The following is a 19,054-nucleotide window of genomic DNA, read 5'->3' on the forward strand; positions in this document are numbered from 1 at the left end:
AGGGCTCAGTGGGTAGCACTCTCACCTCTGATGCAGAAGGTTGAGGGTTCAAGGATTCCAGGACTTGAGTGCAGTAATCAAAACTTACTCCAGTGAAGTATTAACACTGCTGTCTTTCAGATAGAATGTAAAACTGAGGCTTCATATCGGGTGGATATAGAAAACCCCATGGCATCATTTTAAAGATGAGCAGGGAAGCTATACAGTCTCCTGGTCAATATTTATCCTTCAGTCAACATCACAAAACAGATCATTTGGTCAATATTACATTGCTATTAATGGGAGCTTGCTGTCTGCAAAATGGCTGCCACGTTTCCAACAAGTGATTGTCATTGGCTGGAAGTTACTTTGGGCTGCCTAGTAGCCCTGGAATGCAAGTCTTTCTTTTGTGATTTGTTGAAATTGTTATGACGTGCCATACCTAAACTACCAGCACCCAACTGTTAACGAGCTGAGTGTGTTATCCTACCATTTGGACATAGTTTCCTCATCTCACTTTCACTGGCCTACATGTGACTCCAGAGCCACAGCAATGTGGTTGACTCTTAGAATCATAAAATCCGTACAATGTAGATGGAGGCCGTTCGGCCCATCGAGTCTGCACTGAGCACAATCCCACCCAGGCCCTATTCCCATAACCTCACACGTTTACCCTGTTAATCCCCTGACACTAGGGTCAATTTAACACAGCCAATCAACCTAACCCGCATATCTTTGGACTGTGGGAGGAAACCGGAGTACCTGGGGGAAACCCACGCAGACACGGGGAGAATGTGCAAGCTCCGCACGGACTTGGGTCCCTGGCACTGAGGCAGCAGTGCTAACCAGTGTGCCACCGTGCTGCCACCCTCTGAACGAGGGCAATTAGAGATGGGCAATTACGCTGGCCAGCCAGCGACGCCCTTGCCCCACCAATTAATATATTTTTAAAAAACGAGTGTGTCCTCATTTTGGATCTCTTGGTCAATGTACAATCTATAATTCACATCATCAGGACTGGTTTGCTGGTGAGAGAGCCTGCAGGCTGAGATTGCATCATTAGTGTTGCCCCATCTTGCATTACAATTGATTGTGCCGTGTTCAGATGTCAGTTCGGATTATTACTGATGGTTCCTGTCTCTCTGCATCTGTCTCATCATCTCTCTCTCCCTCGGTACCCCTTTGTCTTTATCTGTATGGTTTGTGTCTCTCTCTCCCTCCCACTGTGCAGTGTGTGTCTCTCTCTCTCCCACTCTCCCCCTCCCTCCCTGTTAGTGTGTGTGTCTCACTCTTGCCCTTTTTTCCACTGTTTCTCCCTCCACATCTCTCTTTCTGATGAGAGACTCACTTCTTTGTGCTTGATGGCTGCTGCAGTTGGTGATGTTAGATTGTTTACACGACACTGATAACTGCTGAAGGGAACATGGAAATGTAAATTTTAATGTTAGGTTTATATTCTCTCTTTTCAGAGAGAAGTATTATTATCTTGCCAGTTTCAACTGCAGTTGTGCAAATTTCTTGATCAGTTTGCATTGCCGACATGATGCAAATTGTAAACTGATGGAGGAAGTGGGCGAAATTAGAGTTTCCAATAGAAACTGATCACAGCCGAGGCTCTGGCAGCACTGTTTCAGATACAATAGCCATTGTCTAACCAAACATACCACATTCCTATTCAGAATTCACTTGTGCTGACCGCTGATCAGTCTAATAAATAGAGGGGCTTCATGAGCATTTGTATGTGAACTGCGCCATGTTGTACATCCAGATTCCTGAAGTGGCTCTGGCCCGTGACATTATCCAGGTTTGTGTTCCTTTCTCACACTAAACGCATTGGGGAAGAATAGAGGACTTGAATCCATATTTTCTATTGGTGAATTTGTCATGATGGATTGAGCTGAGAAAATCTGTGTCTGAGTGATCCAAGTGTGAGTAAGAAGCATTGAAGTAGCATGATTCACATGTACTGATGTGTGTGCATTAAACTGGCTGAGCACACTGGCTTTTGTTTGAGCTCAGTGCATCAACTACATTTCAGATTTTAATATCAAACTGAGTGCCTAGTGTGCATAGCCCCGTGCATAGAATAGTAGAATTCCTGCAGTGCACAAGAAGGCCATTCAGCCCATCGAGTCTGCACCAACTCTCTGACAGAGTATTTTAGCCAGGCCGTCTCCCCCCATCAATCTCTCACATTTACCATGGCTAATCCATCTAACCTACACATTTTGGGACACTAAGGGGCAATTGTTAGCATGGCCAATCCACTAAATCTGCACATCTTTGGACTGTGGGAAGAAACCGGAGCACCCAGAGGAAACCCACGCAGACACGGGGAGAATGTGCAGACTCTGCACAGACAGACTCCGCACGGACAGTGACCCAAGCCGGGAATTGAATCCGGGTCCCTGGCACTGTGGGGCAGCAGTGCTAACCACTGTGCCGCCCTGTGCACCATGTGCAGTCTTGGCAAACCATATTGTAACCAGTGCATCTTCCGTTGAATGTTAGGAAAACATTCACAACAGTTCCTCAGTTAAGGATTCCTTCTAAATATAAGAAAGGGCTTGCATTTATATAGTGCTTTTCAGAGCCACCGGACAGTTCAAAGCACTTTGCAACCAATAAAGTACTGTTGAGGTGTAGGCTGTTAGAATGTAGAAAACTCGGCAGCCGATAAGAGCACAGCAAGATTCCATAAACTGATATGATGTTCAATAATCTGTTTGAGTGATGTTGACCTGAGGATAAATATTGGCAAAGACACCAGGAGAAATAGCTCTGCTGTGCATTGAGAAAGTACCATGGGATCTTTTACATCTGCCTGCACAGGCAGATTGAGCCTTAGTTTAATGTCTCATCTGAAAGGCAGCACCTCCAACAATGCCACACACTTGGGCTACTGCATTGGAACGTCAATTTTAACTGTTGTGCTCAAAGCCCTGGAGTTGAACCCATAACCTTGTGACTAAGGCAAGAGTGCTGTCAACTGCTCCAGAGTACCACTTGAATTTGGCTTGCAAATCCTAGTGTAATGAAAATATATCCAGTCAGCTCATTATAGATACAGTACCTGAATCTTTTGTTGTGTGCAGATGGTCCATTTCTATGCTGCATATTCTATGATGTTCAAAAGTCATCCGTATAACTGTGGCTGCCAAATGAAAAGCAGCAGCTGTCTGTATCAGTCCCTGATTGAGGCCTTGTTCTATAAAACAGCATCTGACATCCACCAAAATAAGGATACACGGCCCCTCTTGGTTGAAGCACAGCAGCAAATCATCTCTGCAGTGTGGCTAAGAACAAAACACGGATAATCCACGGAAGAGTGCATCCTGACATCCATTCACAGTCAGAGGATGGAAACACATTTAGTCTTTCATTAGGAAACTGGTAGCCATAAATCATTTGTTTTGCATGACAATGCGATGAGGATGGACTGGGGTTGAGCCACTTGGCTTCCCAGCTCTTTACTTTGTGCCATGCATACAGATCAGCTCCTGGAGAATGTTTCATTTGTATTTAATCAAAAATTGCAAAAATTCTTGTCCCAACATTGCAGTCTTGATCCTGTTAATAGAATCTAGTTGTTAGTTTATCTAGTTGTTAGAGATCGATATGGGAGGGTTGCTGTTTTTTTTAAATTTCATTCATGGAATGTATTTATTGCCTTTGAGAAGGTGGTGGTGAGGTTCTTTCTTCACTTCATTTATCTGCAATTCAATTGTCAGACAATTTGCACCAACAAATAAAAGGCAGAACGTACCAGTGATTATTTAGACACCAACACCTAGATATTTGGCCTAAACTAAAACTCGATCATCCCTTTTAGGTTCAGGTCAAAAACAAATGCTATTGCATATTGGGCCCTTTGCGATTGCAAGTGTGGAATTGAGGCCCTGTCTGCAGGGTTAGCTTGCCTGGGTTCAAAGGTCACATGTGAGCATTGCTTTCCAAACTGGTGATCCTTAATGGGACCATTCACACCTCAACCAATGAGGTAAGATTTTCAATATGTTTGCACGAATGTAAAGCTTACTGATCCTGTAATTCAGAAAGCAAAGACCCTGCTGGTCACCATTCAGCCCAGCCCGTCAGCCCCGATACTCCTTGGCCCATCAGTCCACCACTAACCCTTGACCTCTCTGCCCAATGCTAACTGCTGATCTGTTTATCCCTTACTGCTCACGTTCCCGTTTAACCGCTGAACCTCAGCCAATGCTTATGCAGAGTAACCTGATCTTTTGTCACACTTCACGTGCTGGTGTTCACAGTTCATATCTTTCTCTCACACTATCTTCATGCTCTCTCCTGTCTCTCTCTCTCTCTCGCTCTCCTGTCTCCCTCTCGCTCTCCTGTCTCCCCTGCTCTCGCTCTCTACCACTGTCTACCTCTCCAAATGCCTGTCGATCCCCCCTCCCTCTTTCTCCACCCCCCCCGCACACCTTGCTTCTCCTGGTTGTAGTAACATGTACCTATTGTGAACAGAACAATAAATATAAAGGATCGCGCTTTATACTCCAACATTGAAGCAACTTGTGTTGTTAATCCCAAATTGATGACCAACCAGGTGATTGATCCATTAATTAAGCAAACTTCAGAAATAATCCAGTGTTCTGCACACACACATTCAGCTCACATGGTGTTTTTTGAAATCTCGCCTCCAATCTGATGCGTGTGAAATATTTAAGGCCTGAATTGATATCAGGACCTTATTGACAGCGGTGAATGGAGAGTTATAAATGTATTACATAAAAACAGAAGTTGTGTCTGAGAATAGGAAGTGATTACAAAAATATGATTTATATCTGTTGGTGTTTGATCTTTTCTCGCCCTCTGTAACTCCATACTCATAGAAGCAGTATCATAGAATGGTTCCAGAAGAGGAACAGAATGGGGCTGTTTAGCCCATCATGTCTGTGCTGACACCTGTAAGAGCTGCTTCGCCAGTCCTATATTTTTGCCTTCTCCCTAAAGCTCTGCAATCTTTTCCTCTTAGATTTATTTGACCGGTCATCGCTGGCTGGGACAGTGTTTGTTGCCCATCCCTAATTGCCCTTGAACTGAGTGTCTCGCTCAGCCATTTCAGAGGGCAGTTAAGAGTGAACCACATTGCTGTGGGTCTGGAGTCACATGTAGGTCAGACCGGGTAAAGACGGCAGATTTCCTTCCCTAAAGGGCATGAGTGAACCAGATGGGATTTTATAACAGTCGATGATGGTCTCCTGACTGAGACTAACTTTGCATTCTAGGTTTTTGTTAATTGATTCTATATCGAGAGCTAGAGGGGGTAGCTTTAAGCTAAGAGGGGGAAAGAATTAATGAGAACCTGAGGAGCAACTTTTTTTACACAGAGGATGGTACTTGTGTGGAATGAGCTGCTGGAGGGAGTGGTTGAGGCAGGGACATCGACAACATTTAAAGGGCATTTGGACAGACACATGGATAGGAAAAGTTTAGAGGGATATGGGCCAAATGCAGGCAAATAGGGTTAACTTAAATGGACATTTTGGTCGGCATGGATCAGTTTGGGTCGAAGGGCCTGTCTCCATGCCATACATTCTATGATTCTATGAATTTGTAAATCGGTATGCGGTAAAAGTTTATTTATTAGTCACAAGTAAGGCTTACATTAACACTGCAATGAAGTTACTGTGAAATTCCCCTAGTCGCTACACTCCGGTGCCTGTTCGGGTCTATGCACCCTAACCAACACATCTTTCAGACTGAGGGAGGAAACCGGAGCACCCGAAGGAAACCCATGCTGACATGGGGAGAACGTGCAGACTCCACACAGACAGTGACCCGAGCCAGAATCGAACCCGGGTCCCTGGCGCTGTGAGGCAGCAGTGCTAACCACTGTGCCGCCCCACAAGCATACGGTATGCTTGGTCTATATAGCGCACAAGAAACAATACTTTTCACTCTATACTAATACATGTGACAATAAATCAAAGCAAATTCCCAACAGTTGGCATGATGGCCACCATCTCCCCTTATATTTATCTAGTTCTCTTTTGAAAGCCACATTTGAATCTGCCTCTGCCACAGTCTGTGCGTTCCAGATCCTAACAAGTTGCTGTGTATAAAAAAAAGGACATATTTTCCCACATGTCACCTCTGGTTCTTTTATGTGCGGGTTAGGTAAATTGGCCATGCTAAATTGCCACTTAGTGTCAGGGGGGATTAGCAGGGTAAATACATGGGGTTACGGGAGTAGGGCGTGGGTGGGATTGTGGTCGGTACAGACTTAATGGGCTGAATGGCGTCTTCCTGCACTGTAGGAATTCTAAGATTCAGTTACCTCAAATCAGTGTTCGTTGGTTTTCAACCCTTCCACCAAGTTTTGTGCGTTTTTGCTGTTAATGTCTCATTTTGACTCGTGTGCTCTGATACTGTCTTTATCTGCGTCTGCTCCTACTCTCCAGTTCTGATTTCTGCTCCCATTTCTTGCTCCTGTGTCTCTATTGTTATCTCATGAAAATGCACAGGACCAAATCACTTCATTCTCCTATTGCTCTACCCTCTAATTAGCTTTACATAAGGTTAAGTGTTTGTAGCAGCAACACAAGGATCTCGCATGAATAACAGCAGCCCCAGAGACGTCTGTTTGCCCAGTGACCAGATCAATCTGGAGAGAAAAACAGGCTGAGATTTCAAAGCCTACGTGCCAGAGATGTCAGACCCTATCCTCTCATTACAGATGCTGGTTAATTTCAACAGATTGTGCTCCTCTTCCTGGTATCCTGCATTAGCAGCTTTTTTCCTCTTCACTGAGGTGCTGTCCTGACTACATGAGATCCATCCAATTAGTGGGTTAGCTGCAATCACATTGCTCGTAATATTAAAAACAGCCAGGTTCTTTGTAGACACTTGTGCACACATGAACCACTTGTCTCTCTCGTTCTCATCTCTTCATGATTTTATTTTTGCCTTTCCTCTTGTGCATATGTTTCCCTGCCCTCTCCTTCTCTCTGTCTCACGTGTTTGTATTTTGTGTCTCTCAAGCCGGTCAAGGGAAGGATATAATCCAAGACATCAGGAGACCTCCCTGTTCTTTGAAATTGTGCAATGTAATTCTTGGTGTTCAACAAAGAGGTTTAATAGTTTGATAGTGAGGACAGCATGTGCAGTGGTGCAGCATCCCCTCAGTACTACATCGGATAGACAGACAGCCTAGACTGTGCATTAAGCACGGGCCTTTAGGAATTGGATTGAAACACACCAAACAGGCCCCTTCAAGCCGACAGCAACAGTGCCGTTAAACATTTATGTCACGTCTTTAAAACCTCTCATTGTTCTTTACAACTGGAAGTCAAACCCAAACAGGGATGTTTCAGAACGTGACTGAAGAGGCTCTTAAGGAAAATGATGTAATAAGGTGGATTCAGTCGCCTCTAGTGAACCTACTATGGCTCTGTCTCCGTGCCCTTGCCTTTTGTAAACATCCATGAAGCATTTGATTTGCTTGCGTGTACATAAGAATGACAACTAACATTTAATCTTTGCCTTGTTTGGGGGAGCATTGAATTATATATATGTGCTAATGTAAAACTGGAGAAGTTATCAAGTGTGCATAATCCTGTTGCAAGATTCCTATTACTTTATTGTTGAGTGTGAATTGAGGTGACAGTGCTAACGGATTCCGATTTTATATATAGGGGGGGATGGAGAATTCAGCCACACATTGTTATTTATTTTTTGCTGACGGTTCTCTTAATTTCCTTGCAGCCAGGCCAGTCATTGATGCCGAGCTCAGTCCGAACACGATTACTGCACGAGCCGGCTTTCCTGGAAAGATTGTTGTTGCAACTTGTACATCTGCCAATGGGAAGCCGCCGGGTATCATCACCTGGGAGACGAAAGTTAATGGGGAGACGGTTGTCAAAGAATCTCGAAACCAAAATGGCACCATCACCATGACCAGCCAATACCTGCTGGTCCCATCCAGAGAGGCTCACCGGCAACCACTGACATGTGTCGTGAATTACCAAATGGACCGCACCACCAAAGTGCTGATGTTAAACGTGCAGTGTGAGTATCCATCGTTATTAATGTTCTGAAAACTGAGCTAAAGCATGTTAGTGTTCTGCTGTGACTAATGCATGGGACTTCACTCGTGCCCAGCTGCATGTGCACCCCCTGCACCTATCTCTGGTGTATCTGCACTCTAATGCCCATGGACAGCACCCCCGCTGTGACACTCAACTCCCTGCTAAGATGAGCTGAATTCCTTGTGGTGCTCCTCAAATGTAGGGAGTTGCCTCAAATCACTTAACACAAAGGATTAGATAGTGGACATCCAGTGGACGAGCAAAGGATAGGCTGAAAAGAAGAACTTTGAAGCGGTTTTTCAAAGTGAGGTAGGTGGAAAATCAGACTGAACAAGGCAAGAAATTCCAGAGGACGAGAAGGTAGACCTGAACAAGCAGTTATTGGTGATGGGGCAGGGGACAAGGACACTCACTGTAATTGACTCTGGAATACCTCATGTGCAGTAGACCAGCATCACTCAGTGTAACATAATGTTTTCTCAGGTCCTCCATTAGCACTCCATTAGTTGGGGAATGATAGGTCATCATCGTCTAATCAACCTGGGGTATCACCAAGAGCAGGTCTTGGAAGCAAGGTCAAGTTTACATGTGGACAGTTGTGCTGTCAGCAGATATTTAAGACAAAAATGTTACATGAAGTAAAATGTTTGGGGACTTGGGTTTGATTACAACTGAAACTATCTTTGAATTCTCTATGTTGGTAACATTACTTATCCGTGCAGATGAACCTGAGGTTACAGTGGAAGGATTTGATGGGAATTGGTACTTGAACCGGGAAGATGTGCGTCTGACATGTAAAGCAGATGGGAACCCACCTGCAACGAATTATAAGTGGAAGATGTAAGTATACACACTGGAAATACATTGCCAGTCCATTCGCAAAAGAATACATTTGGTTAATGTCTTGGATGGAAAATAAACATCAGAACTAAGCTTTTCTGACAGCCTCTCCACCCACAACACAGCCCATTTTCTTCCCCCTTTCAAAGCCTGTTGTGAGTTTCCAGTGTTTACAGATTTTCCTTTCATCTCAGCTGCTTTCTTTGTTTTACCAGGGGCAACCATCAGAGGGATGTCCCTCCCTATTTCTGTAACTCCCTCCAGCTCTGTAGCCCTCCATCATCTCTGTACTCCTTTAATTCTGGCCTCTTGAGCCAACCCATTTTTCATGGCTGCATCCTTGGTCGCCATGCCTTCAGCTGCCTGGACCTTAATCTCTTGAATTCTCTCCATAAACCTCTCCAACCCTGTCTCCTCCGTTAAAATGCTTCTTAAAACCAACCATTCCTTATGTGACTGTGTCAAATTTTATTTAGTTCTTGTGAAGCAACTTGGAATGTTTCACTTCATTAAAGGTGCAAGTTGGTGTTGCCATCGGGTATTCCCATGGCAAAGGCATTGTCACCTGGTGTCCCCATGGCAAAGGCAGTGCCAGCAGCAACATCCTCCGAGTAGGATTGACTCTCTGGACATTTGGTTACACTGACCGATCCACTGCAGTTAAGATGAGGGCCATAAATGTTTAGCAGAACCTGTATGTGAAATTGTTGGAAACTTTTTATTGTTTTTAAAAATCTTTTGATTCAAAGTTTGTGAGATGGAGCTGATTGTGGAAAGTGCTGGTTTTGTACCAATTTGTTAATGCCTGAGCTCCGAAACAGCAGCTAACCCTAAACACAGGCCATTGTCCTCCTGCAGTAATGTCCTTCCCCTCACAGCCATCCTTGTATCCTCAAGCAGGCATGTCAGTGTCATTGGTGTCTATTGGTGGATTGGTTTGTATTTTGGATGAGCAATGGGCTGAGACTGCCAAAGCTTGTTGAACTTTGACATTTATAGCTGTCAGATTCTGATCTGGATTTAAGGTTGGTTCCAGAGATCATGTCGTATCCGGCTGTGTTACCCAACAACAACCTGTATTTATATAGTGCCTTTAAGGTAATTAACGGTCCCGAGGAACTTGATGGGAACATTATAAAACAAAGGTTTGACACCGAGCCATATAAGGAGGTATCAAGACAGATGACTAATGGGTAGGTTTGAGATGGAGGAGAAAGGCTTAAGGAAGAATTCCAGAGCTTAATGTCGAGGTAGCGAAAGGCCTGACCATCAACGATGGAGCAATTTAAAAAACTGAGATGCTCAGGTGGCCAACCTCACCTGGACTTTCCTCAGTAATCTCCCGTCCTTAGGATTGTTCTGCAGTGAAGGACTGTTTTTAATGGTTATTGTAATGCATTCTCACTGGTGATAGTAGTGGGATAGGGTGCCAGTCATTACAACATCGATGGGGGCAATACCCAGTTCAAATGATGATGTCCGTCCTTTATTCAGTATCTGCATGGCTCAGGTGGCAGTTGGCACGACTGATTAGGGTCAGGCCAGGCATGACAGAGCAGGAAGCACAGCATGGCAGTACAGGGCTGGGAGGGGCACAGGGCATAACTTGAATTGGAGAAAGAGAGTAGGAAGCGTGAAAAACTCGGGATAAATAGTTCAGGAAGTGAAAATGATATTTAAGTGAGTGAATAAATACTGCCTTGACAAGACTGGATGAGCAAGTGTGGGCACTCCTCAATGTTTGATTTGACTTCAGAACTTGCCCAGATTTTGTTTGTTTTTATGTTGAAATATCATCTGCAATGCAACTCAAAACTCGTGTTACAATGCTCACTGCACTTGAGTTTCACTTGAGCAACATTGGGTTTCACTGGGCAATGTCACCTTTACAGCAGTTTGTGTTTATGGAAACAAGCACATTTAACCACTCGGGCCATGAGTGGCAGTGGGAGGATGTATTAGTGCGTGTGTTTTTAACTGAAAACTATGGCCTCTTCAGGCCCAAACAGATCCTGCGAAAATGATTCACTCATTCTGCTACAAATTATTTGGGCGGTTGTTTTAGCTTTTGCGGATGTTTTTTTGGGTCAGGCTGCAAGGCTTGATGGTCACTTTAATCAGCTGTTGTGATCTCGCGCTGCAGCTTAATTAACAGAAACATTTTATTAAAATGTTCAAAGAACTGTTTTATCTTTGGATGCATCTGCGCAGGTGGATGATAGGTCAAGTACCTTTTAATCAGCTTCTAACCCCCTGAAGTCCCATCTGTTCCAATGATGGAAGCAAATTGCAATTGCGAGCAGGGGGAAGTAGCGTGTTTATTAGAAAATCAAAGCATCCAGAGGAGTAACCGTTGTGGATGGAAAAATATTGTTGTGGGGGTTTAAGTGGGGCAAGTTTTTGTTGTCCTTTCTCTGTGTTTCATTAGTAGTTAATACTGAGTTTTTAAGTGAATGAGGATTTAATGGATAGATTCAGTGGCAGATGTGGCATGCAGGGTTGGATTCAGCAATAGCTGGGTTGAGTCAGAACATGCCAGTGTGATCTAACTAAGGTTGGCAGCTTGATCCAGTTCCCGGTGAGTCTAAATTGAATTCAAATGGTTGTTTCTGGCAAGGATCTGAATGTTATATTAATCTCATGTTAGCTGCTCATGCAACATTGGATCAGTTACGCCAATAATGCTAAGAACTGTAATAATGAAACTACCGCCCCCCCCCCCACCCCACCCCCAACTCCTACTTCAATAAAATTGTGGAAATTCTCAGCCTTTTCTGGGACTCTAGTTACCTGTTGAGGGTTTATCAGTTGGGATGATCTGTTTTACAGGATTTGACTGTTTTTCGGACATTTATAAATGGTGTTACTTGTTCATCAATTGGAGGCGTGATTTGGAATCATACTTTAGGAGATGGCCCATTGAGACCAACCCAATTAGTCCCAGTCCTTCTCTTTCTCCACATCCCTGCATTTCTTTCTGCTTCAAGAACTTAACCAATCTCATTTGGAACATAACTATCAAATTTGTATCCAGTACCCTATCGGGCAGTATGTTTCAAATCTTGCTCACTCATCGCATTAAAGTTTTTAAAAATTCATTTGTGGGACATGTGCATCGCTGGCTGGCCAGCATTTATTGCCCATCTCTGGTTGCCCTTCAGCTGAGTGACTTGCAAGGCCATTTCCGAGGACAGTTGAGAATCAAGTGCCTTGCTGTGGTTCTGGAATCACATGTAGGCCAGACCAGGTAAGAGTGGCAAATTTCCTTCCCTAAACGACATTAATGAACCAGATGGGTTTTTCCATCAATCGACAATGGTTTCATGGTCATCATTAGATTCTTAATTCCAGATATTTTTTATTGAATTCAAATTCCATCAACTGCAGTGGCGGGATTTGAACCCAAGTCCCCAGAAGTGAGTTTCTGGATTAATAGTCACGCGATAATACCACTGGGCCATCCCCACCCCTCTGGTTCTTTGCCAGTCAACTTCTCCACTAGAATTCTCCATTCTTGTTCACCCCACCACTGCTGCCAGTGAGAATGGAGAATTTGATGCTCAGCCAAAGCTCCATTCGCTGCAACAGGACCGAAGAATCCCAGCCCCGGCGAGGTCAGAGAATTCTGGCCATTATCCACCTTTCTGCCATTGGAACCATTTCTGTTCGCTTTAAACACCTCGATCAAATCCCTGCTCTAAGTCAAGCTACTCCAGTTTATCCATGTAACTATTCCCACTGTCCTGAATCATTCCAATAAATTCTTCTACCTTGGCCAGCAGAATTCCATTTTGTTCCCTAATCGGCCCCTCTGTTTCTCTTACAACCCTTTCACTGGTAATATTCTTATAGAAGATCTTTGCATTCCCTTTTTTGTTCTCTGTCAATCTATTCCTCTACTCTCTCTTTACTATTCCTCCAGCATCCTCCTGTTTGCTCCATCCAGTGCCATCAGCATATTGATTTCTTCATTTTCTCTTGCTGCTGTGATTCATTAACGTTTTTGAGTGAGCAGATTCCAGATGTTGTTGTTAAGGAAGTTAGCTCAACAAACCAAATTACTCGGCACACATTACCATATGGTTGGGTTGGCTTGATAACCGAACATCTGAATGCATAGTTCAAATTAATTGGAATTCTCATAGTCTGGTTGCAAGGCTCAGCTAAGAGGTTTGGAAAGGAACACTCATTGGAAACTGCACTGAAGAAATGTTTTAGAATAGGATTATCACTGAACAGTTTCAGAAGAGAGGACCAACAGAACTGTTGGGTGCACCATCTTTTCCTCACCCCGTTCTTTGCCCAAATTTAATTTTCTTTTCCCCCCTCCGAGTTTTGGGGAGGGAACATTACTTAGTTATTTCACTCTGAGGTTCAGTTATACATGGATTAAATGTGTTGTGCTTTCCTTCATCAGTGAGCCTTAGTGCTAACCTCCAAGTCTTCAGTTCTGTACATCACAGAATTGTTACAGTGCAGAAGGAGGCTATTTGGCTCGTCATGTCTGTTGGGGCAATTTGCCTCGTGCCATTCCCCTCCCTTCTCCCTGTAACTATCTAATTCCCTCTTGAATGCCTTGATTGAACCTGCCTACACCACACTTTCATTCCAGAACTTAATCACTCGCTATGTGAAAACGATTCTCATGAATCCTTTCTTCACTCTTCACATCTTTCCTAAACTGTGGCACTAAGAACTGCACACAATACTTCAGCTGTGACCAAACCAATGCTCTATACAAGTTTAACATAACGTCCTTGCTTTTATAAGTTATGCCCCTATTTATAAAGCCTAGGGAAATTGTATGTTTTGATAATCGCCCTTTCCTGCCACCTTCAATGATTTATGCACACATACACCCAAGTTCCTTTGTCCCTGCGCACCTTTAGAATTGTACATTTTGTTTTATATTGTCTCTCCATGTTCTTCCTACCAAAAGTATTCCAATTCTCACCTTTCTGCATTAAGTTTTGTCTGCGACTTGTCCACTTCTCTGGACGAAATCTTATTTAAAAAAATGGCAGGGTGTTGTTTCTGGTGGGGCGGGGTGGGGGGGGGGGCTCTCGGGCTCCCCTTACCACCCTCAATCAGAGATTCAGGACCTCTTTCCACCACCCACCCCCCCCCCCCCCCCATACGCTGCCCCCGTCCACTACAGGCCCACAATCAAATCTTAGTGAATGAATTCCCCCTCCATGAGGTACTCACTGGGGCCAGCCCCTGGCATAGGTTGGCCTGGGCATGGTGCCAACCTGGAAGTACCATGGTGCCAACCTGTGCCAAGGGGCAATGCCAGGGGACATTGCCTGGCCATGTCCCTCACCCTGGGGGTACTATACTCACCTTTACGCCCCCCGCAAGGACCCCCACAACAGTTCACATCTAGATGACGCGTGACGTCACTCCGGTGCCTACTGAAAATCTGGTTTGGGCGGGGGGGGGGGGGGGGATTGCTCACTAATGACAAACTAATGTATTAAAATTAGCTTTCCATGGTCCCGTGGTGTGTTTCACGCCACTCCACCAGTGAGGGGCCAGGAAGATTGGAACTGGAAAACTGGCCGGCATGGTTTTGAATGCCTGCCGCCATTCCCACAGACGAGGAGTGCAGGCTCAAAATCACCCCCTCCATGTCTTTTTGAAGTTCTATCCTCCTTACACTTCATAGTACTTCCAAATTTTAAAGAACAAAGCGCAAAAAACAAAGAACAGTACAGCACAGGAACAGGCCCTTCGGCCCTCCAAGCCTGTGCCGATCATGATGCCCTAACTGAACTCAGTCCATATCCTGCTATTCTCTCCCTGTTCTAGTACCCATCCAGATGCCTCTTAAATGTTGCTAATGTCCCTGCTTCCACCGCCTCCTCTGGCAGTGCGTTCCAGGCACCCACAACTCTCTGCGTGAAAAACTTCCCCCACACATCTCCCTTAAACTTTTCCCCCTCTCACCTTGAACCTATGCCCCCTTGATAGTCTCTGACTATCCACCCTGTCTGTGCTTCTCATAATTTTGTAGACCACAATCAGGTCTCCCCTCAGCCTCCGTCTTTCCAGTGAAAACAATCCTAGTTTATTATGTAGATAAGCCTACAAGAGGAGAGGCTGTACTTGATTTGGTATTGGGAAATGAACCTGGGCAGGTGTCAGATCTCTCAGTGGGAGAGCATTTTGGAGATGGTGATCATAATTCTATCTCCTTTACAATAACATTGGAGAGAGATAGGATCAGACAAGTTAGAAAAGTGTTTAATTGGAGTAAGGGGAATTATGAGGCTATCAGGCAGGAAATTGGAGGCTTAAATTGGAAAGAGGTTTTCTCAGGGAAATGTACGGAAGAAATGTGGCAAATTTTCAGGGAATATTTGTCTGGAGTTCTGCATAGTAACGTTCCAATGAGACAGGGAAGTTATGGTAGGTTACAGGAACCGTGGTGTACAAAGGCTGTAATGAATCTAGTCAAGAAGAAAAGAAAAGCTTACAAAAGGTTCAGGGAGCTAGGTAATGTTAGAGATCTTGAAGAGTATACGGCTAATAGGAAGGACCTTGAGAAGGAAATTAGGAGAGCCAGAAGGGGTCATGAGAAGGCCTTGGCAGGCAGGATTAAGGAAAACCCCAAGGCATTCTACAAGTATGTGAAGAGCAAGAGGATAAGACGTGAAAGAATAGGACCTATCAAGTGTGACGGTGGGAAACTTTGTATGGAACCGGAAGAAATAGCAGGACTACTTAATGAATACTTTACTTCAGTATTCACTATGGAAAAGGATCTTGGTGGTTGTAGTGCAGACTTGCAGCGGACTGAAAAGCATGTAGATATTAAGAAAGAGGATGTGTTGGAGCTTTTGAAAAGCATCAAGTTAGATAAGTCGCCGGGACCGGATGAGATGTACCCCAGGCTACTGTGGGAGGCGAGGGAGGAGATTGCTGAGCCTCTGGCGATGATCTTTGCATCATCAATGGAGACGGGAGAGGTTCCGGAGGATTGTGGATGTTGTTCCTTTATTCAAGAAAGGGAGTAGAGATAGCCCTGGAAATTATTGACCAGTCTAACCTCAGTGGTTGGTAAGTTGATGGAGAAGATCCTGAGAGGCAGGATTTATGAACATTTGGAGAGGTATAATATGATTAAGAATGGCCAGCATGGCTTTGTCAAAGGCAGATCATGCCTTACGAGCCTGATTGAATTTTTTGAGGATGTGACAAAACACATTGATGAAGGAAGAGCAGTAGATGTAGTATATATGGACTTCAGCAAGGCATTTGATAAGGTGCCCCATGCAAGGCTTATTGAGAAAGTGAGGGGGCATGGGATCCAAGGGGACATTGCTTTGTGGATCCAGAACTGGCTTGCCCACAGAAGGCAAAGAGTGGTTATAGATGGGTCATATTCTGCATGGAGGTCGGTCACCAGTGGAGTGCCCCAGGGATCTGTTCTGGGACCCTTACTCTTTGTGATTTTTATAAATGACCTGGATGAGGAAGTGGAGGGACGGGTTGGTAAGTTTGCTGATGACACAAAGGTTGGAGGTGTTGTGGATAGTGTGGAGGGATGTCAGAAGTTGCAGCGAGACATTGATAGGATGCAAGACTGGGCGGAGAAGTGGCAGATGGAGTTCAACCCAGATAAGTGTGAGGTGGTTCATTTTGGCAGGTCAAATAGGATGGCGGAATATAATATTAATGGTAGGACTCTTGGCAGAGTGGAAGATCAGAAGGATCTTGGAGTCAGAGTTCATAGGACGCTCAAAGCAGCTGTGCAGGTTGAGGCTGTGGTTAAGAAGGCGTATGGTGTACTGGCCTTCATCAATCGAGGAATTGAGTTTAGGAGTCGTGAGATAATGTTGCAGCTATATAGGACCCTGGTCAGACCCCACTTGGAGTACTGTGCTCAGTTCTGGTCGCCTCATTACAGGAAGGATGTGGAAGCCATAGAAAGGGTGCAGAGGAGATTTACAAGGATGTTGCCTGGGTTGGGGAGCATGCCTTATGAGGATAGGTTGAGTGAGCTCGGCCTTTTCTCCTTGGAGAGACAAAGGATGAGGGGTGATCTGATAGAGGTGTATAAGGTGTTGAGAGGTATTGATCGAGTGGATAGTCAGAGGTTTTTTCCCAGGGCTGAAATGGTTGCCACAAGAGGACACAGGTTTAAGGTGCTGGGCAGTAGGTACAGAGGAGATGTCAGGGGTAAGTTTTTCACTCAGAGGGTGGTGGGTGCGTGGAATGGGCTGCCAGCAACGGTGGTGGAGGCGGATTCGATAGGGTCTTTTAAGAGACTTTTAGATAAGTACATGGAACTTAGTAAGATAGAGGGTTATAGGTAAGCCTAGTAATCGCTAAAGTAGGGACATGTTCGGCACAACTTTTGTGTGCTGAAGGGCCTCTATTGTGCTGTAGTTTTTCTATGTTTCTATGTTCTATATTTCTATTCAGCCTCTCCTCATAGTCAACGCATTCGAGACCAGGCAACATCCTGGTGAACCTTCTTTGCGCTCTCTCCAAAGCTTCCACATCCTTCTGGTCGTGTGGCAATCAGAACTGCACGCAATACTCCAAATGCAGCCTAACCAAGGTTTTATATAGCTGCAACATGATTTCCTAACTCTTGTACTCAGTGCCCCGGTCGCTGAAGGCAAGCATGCCATATACCTTTTTAGTCATCTTGGCTACCTGTGTTGCCACTTTTAGGGACCTGCACACCCAGATCCCTCTGTATGCTAATGTTCTTGAGGGTTCTGTCATTTACAGTATAATTCGCACCTAAATTTGATCCTCCAAAATGCATCACCTCACATTTGTCCAGATTAAACTCCATGTGCAAATTCTGTGCCCAAGTCTCCAATCTATCTATGTTCTGTTGTATCCTCTGACAGTCCCTGGCACTATTTGAATTTACTTATTTAACATTTCCAGTTACCATTCATCTGAGCATGTGTGAGATTGAGGTGATGTTTTATGCTATGTGGGAACAGTTTTGAGCTAGGTTGGTTGAAATGCTCTAACCTATCTTGGCATCGCTGTGGATGTGAAAGAACTGGGTGTTTGATGCATTCTTACCAGTCTGTCTTCCATTGATTTATTTTTAATTACAATGTGGAATCTTGGGTTTAGTGAATACGTTTAGATAACAAAGACATCTATGTCAGACTCCTATTTATTGACTACAGCTCAGCCTTCAACACTATTATTCCCACAAAACTCATTTCCAAACTCTGTGGCCTGGGCCTCAGCTCCTCCCTCTGCGACTGGATCCTGAACTTCCAAACCCACAGACCACAATCAGTAAGGATAGGCAACAACAACACCTCCACGATCATCCTCAACACCGGTGCCCCACAAGGCTGTGTTCTCAGCCCCCTGCTATACTCCTTATACACCTATGACTGTGTGGCCACATTCCCCTCCAATTCGATTTTCAAGTTTGCTGACGACACCACCGTAGTGGGACAGATCTCAAACAATGACAAGATAGAGTACTGGAATGAGGTAGAGAATCTGGTGAACTGGTGGGGCAACAATAATCTCTCCCTCAATGTCAACAAAACGAAGGAGATTGTCATCGACTTCAAGAAGTGTCGAGAATTTTTTGATTTGATTTATTATTGTCACATGTATTAACATACAGTGAAAAGTATTGCTTCTTGCACGCTATACAGACAAAACATACCGTTCTTAGAGAACGAAACGAGAGAGTGCAGAATGCAGTGCTACAGTCATAGCTAGGATGAAGAGAAAGATCAACTTAATGCAAGGTAGGTCCATTTAAAAGTCTAACAGCAGCAAGCTGTTCTTGAGTCGGTTGGTACGTGACCTCAGACTTTTGTAGCTTTTTCCCGAAGGAAGAAGGTGGAAGAGAGAATGTCTGGGGTGTGTGGGGTCCTTAATCCCCCTGAAACTAGGGTCAATTTAGCATTTAGGAGAACATGCCCCTGTCTACATCAACAGGGACAAAGTAGAAAGGGTCGAGAGCTTCAAGTTTTTAGGTGTCCAGACCACCAACAACCTGTCCTGGTCCCCCCATGCTGACACTATAGTTACGAAAGCCCACCAACGCCTCTACTTTCTCAGAAGACAAAGGAAATTTGGCATGTCAGCTATGACCCTCACCAACTTTTATAGATGTACCATAGAAAGCATTCTTTCTGGTTGTATCACAGCTTGGTATGGCTCCTGCTCTGCCCAAG

At 44.5% G+C, this 19,054-nt stretch overlaps 1 protein-coding gene across 1 annotated transcript in view; it reads left to right on the forward strand.

Annotated features, from left to right (window-relative positions):
* nectin1b (nectin cell adhesion molecule 1b) overlaps positions 1 to 19,054 on the forward strand; it is a 224,407-nt gene that overhangs the window by 127,645 nt on the left and 77,708 nt on the right. Inside the window, exons 3-4 of the mRNA XM_078199104.1 lie at positions 7,711 to 8,013; positions 8,756 to 8,873. Of these exons, the coding sequence (XP_078055230.1) occupies positions 7,711 to 8,013; positions 8,756 to 8,873 (421 nt within the window). The remainder of the gene's footprint in view (positions 1 to 7,710; positions 8,014 to 8,755; positions 8,874 to 19,054) is intronic.

The sequence above is a fragment of the Mustelus asterias genome, chromosome 27 (genome assembly GCF_964213995.1).
Source record: "Mustelus asterias chromosome 27, sMusAst1.hap1.1, whole genome shotgun sequence".
NCBI classification, from domain to species: domain Eukaryota; kingdom Metazoa; phylum Chordata; class Chondrichthyes; order Carcharhiniformes; family Triakidae; genus Mustelus; species Mustelus asterias.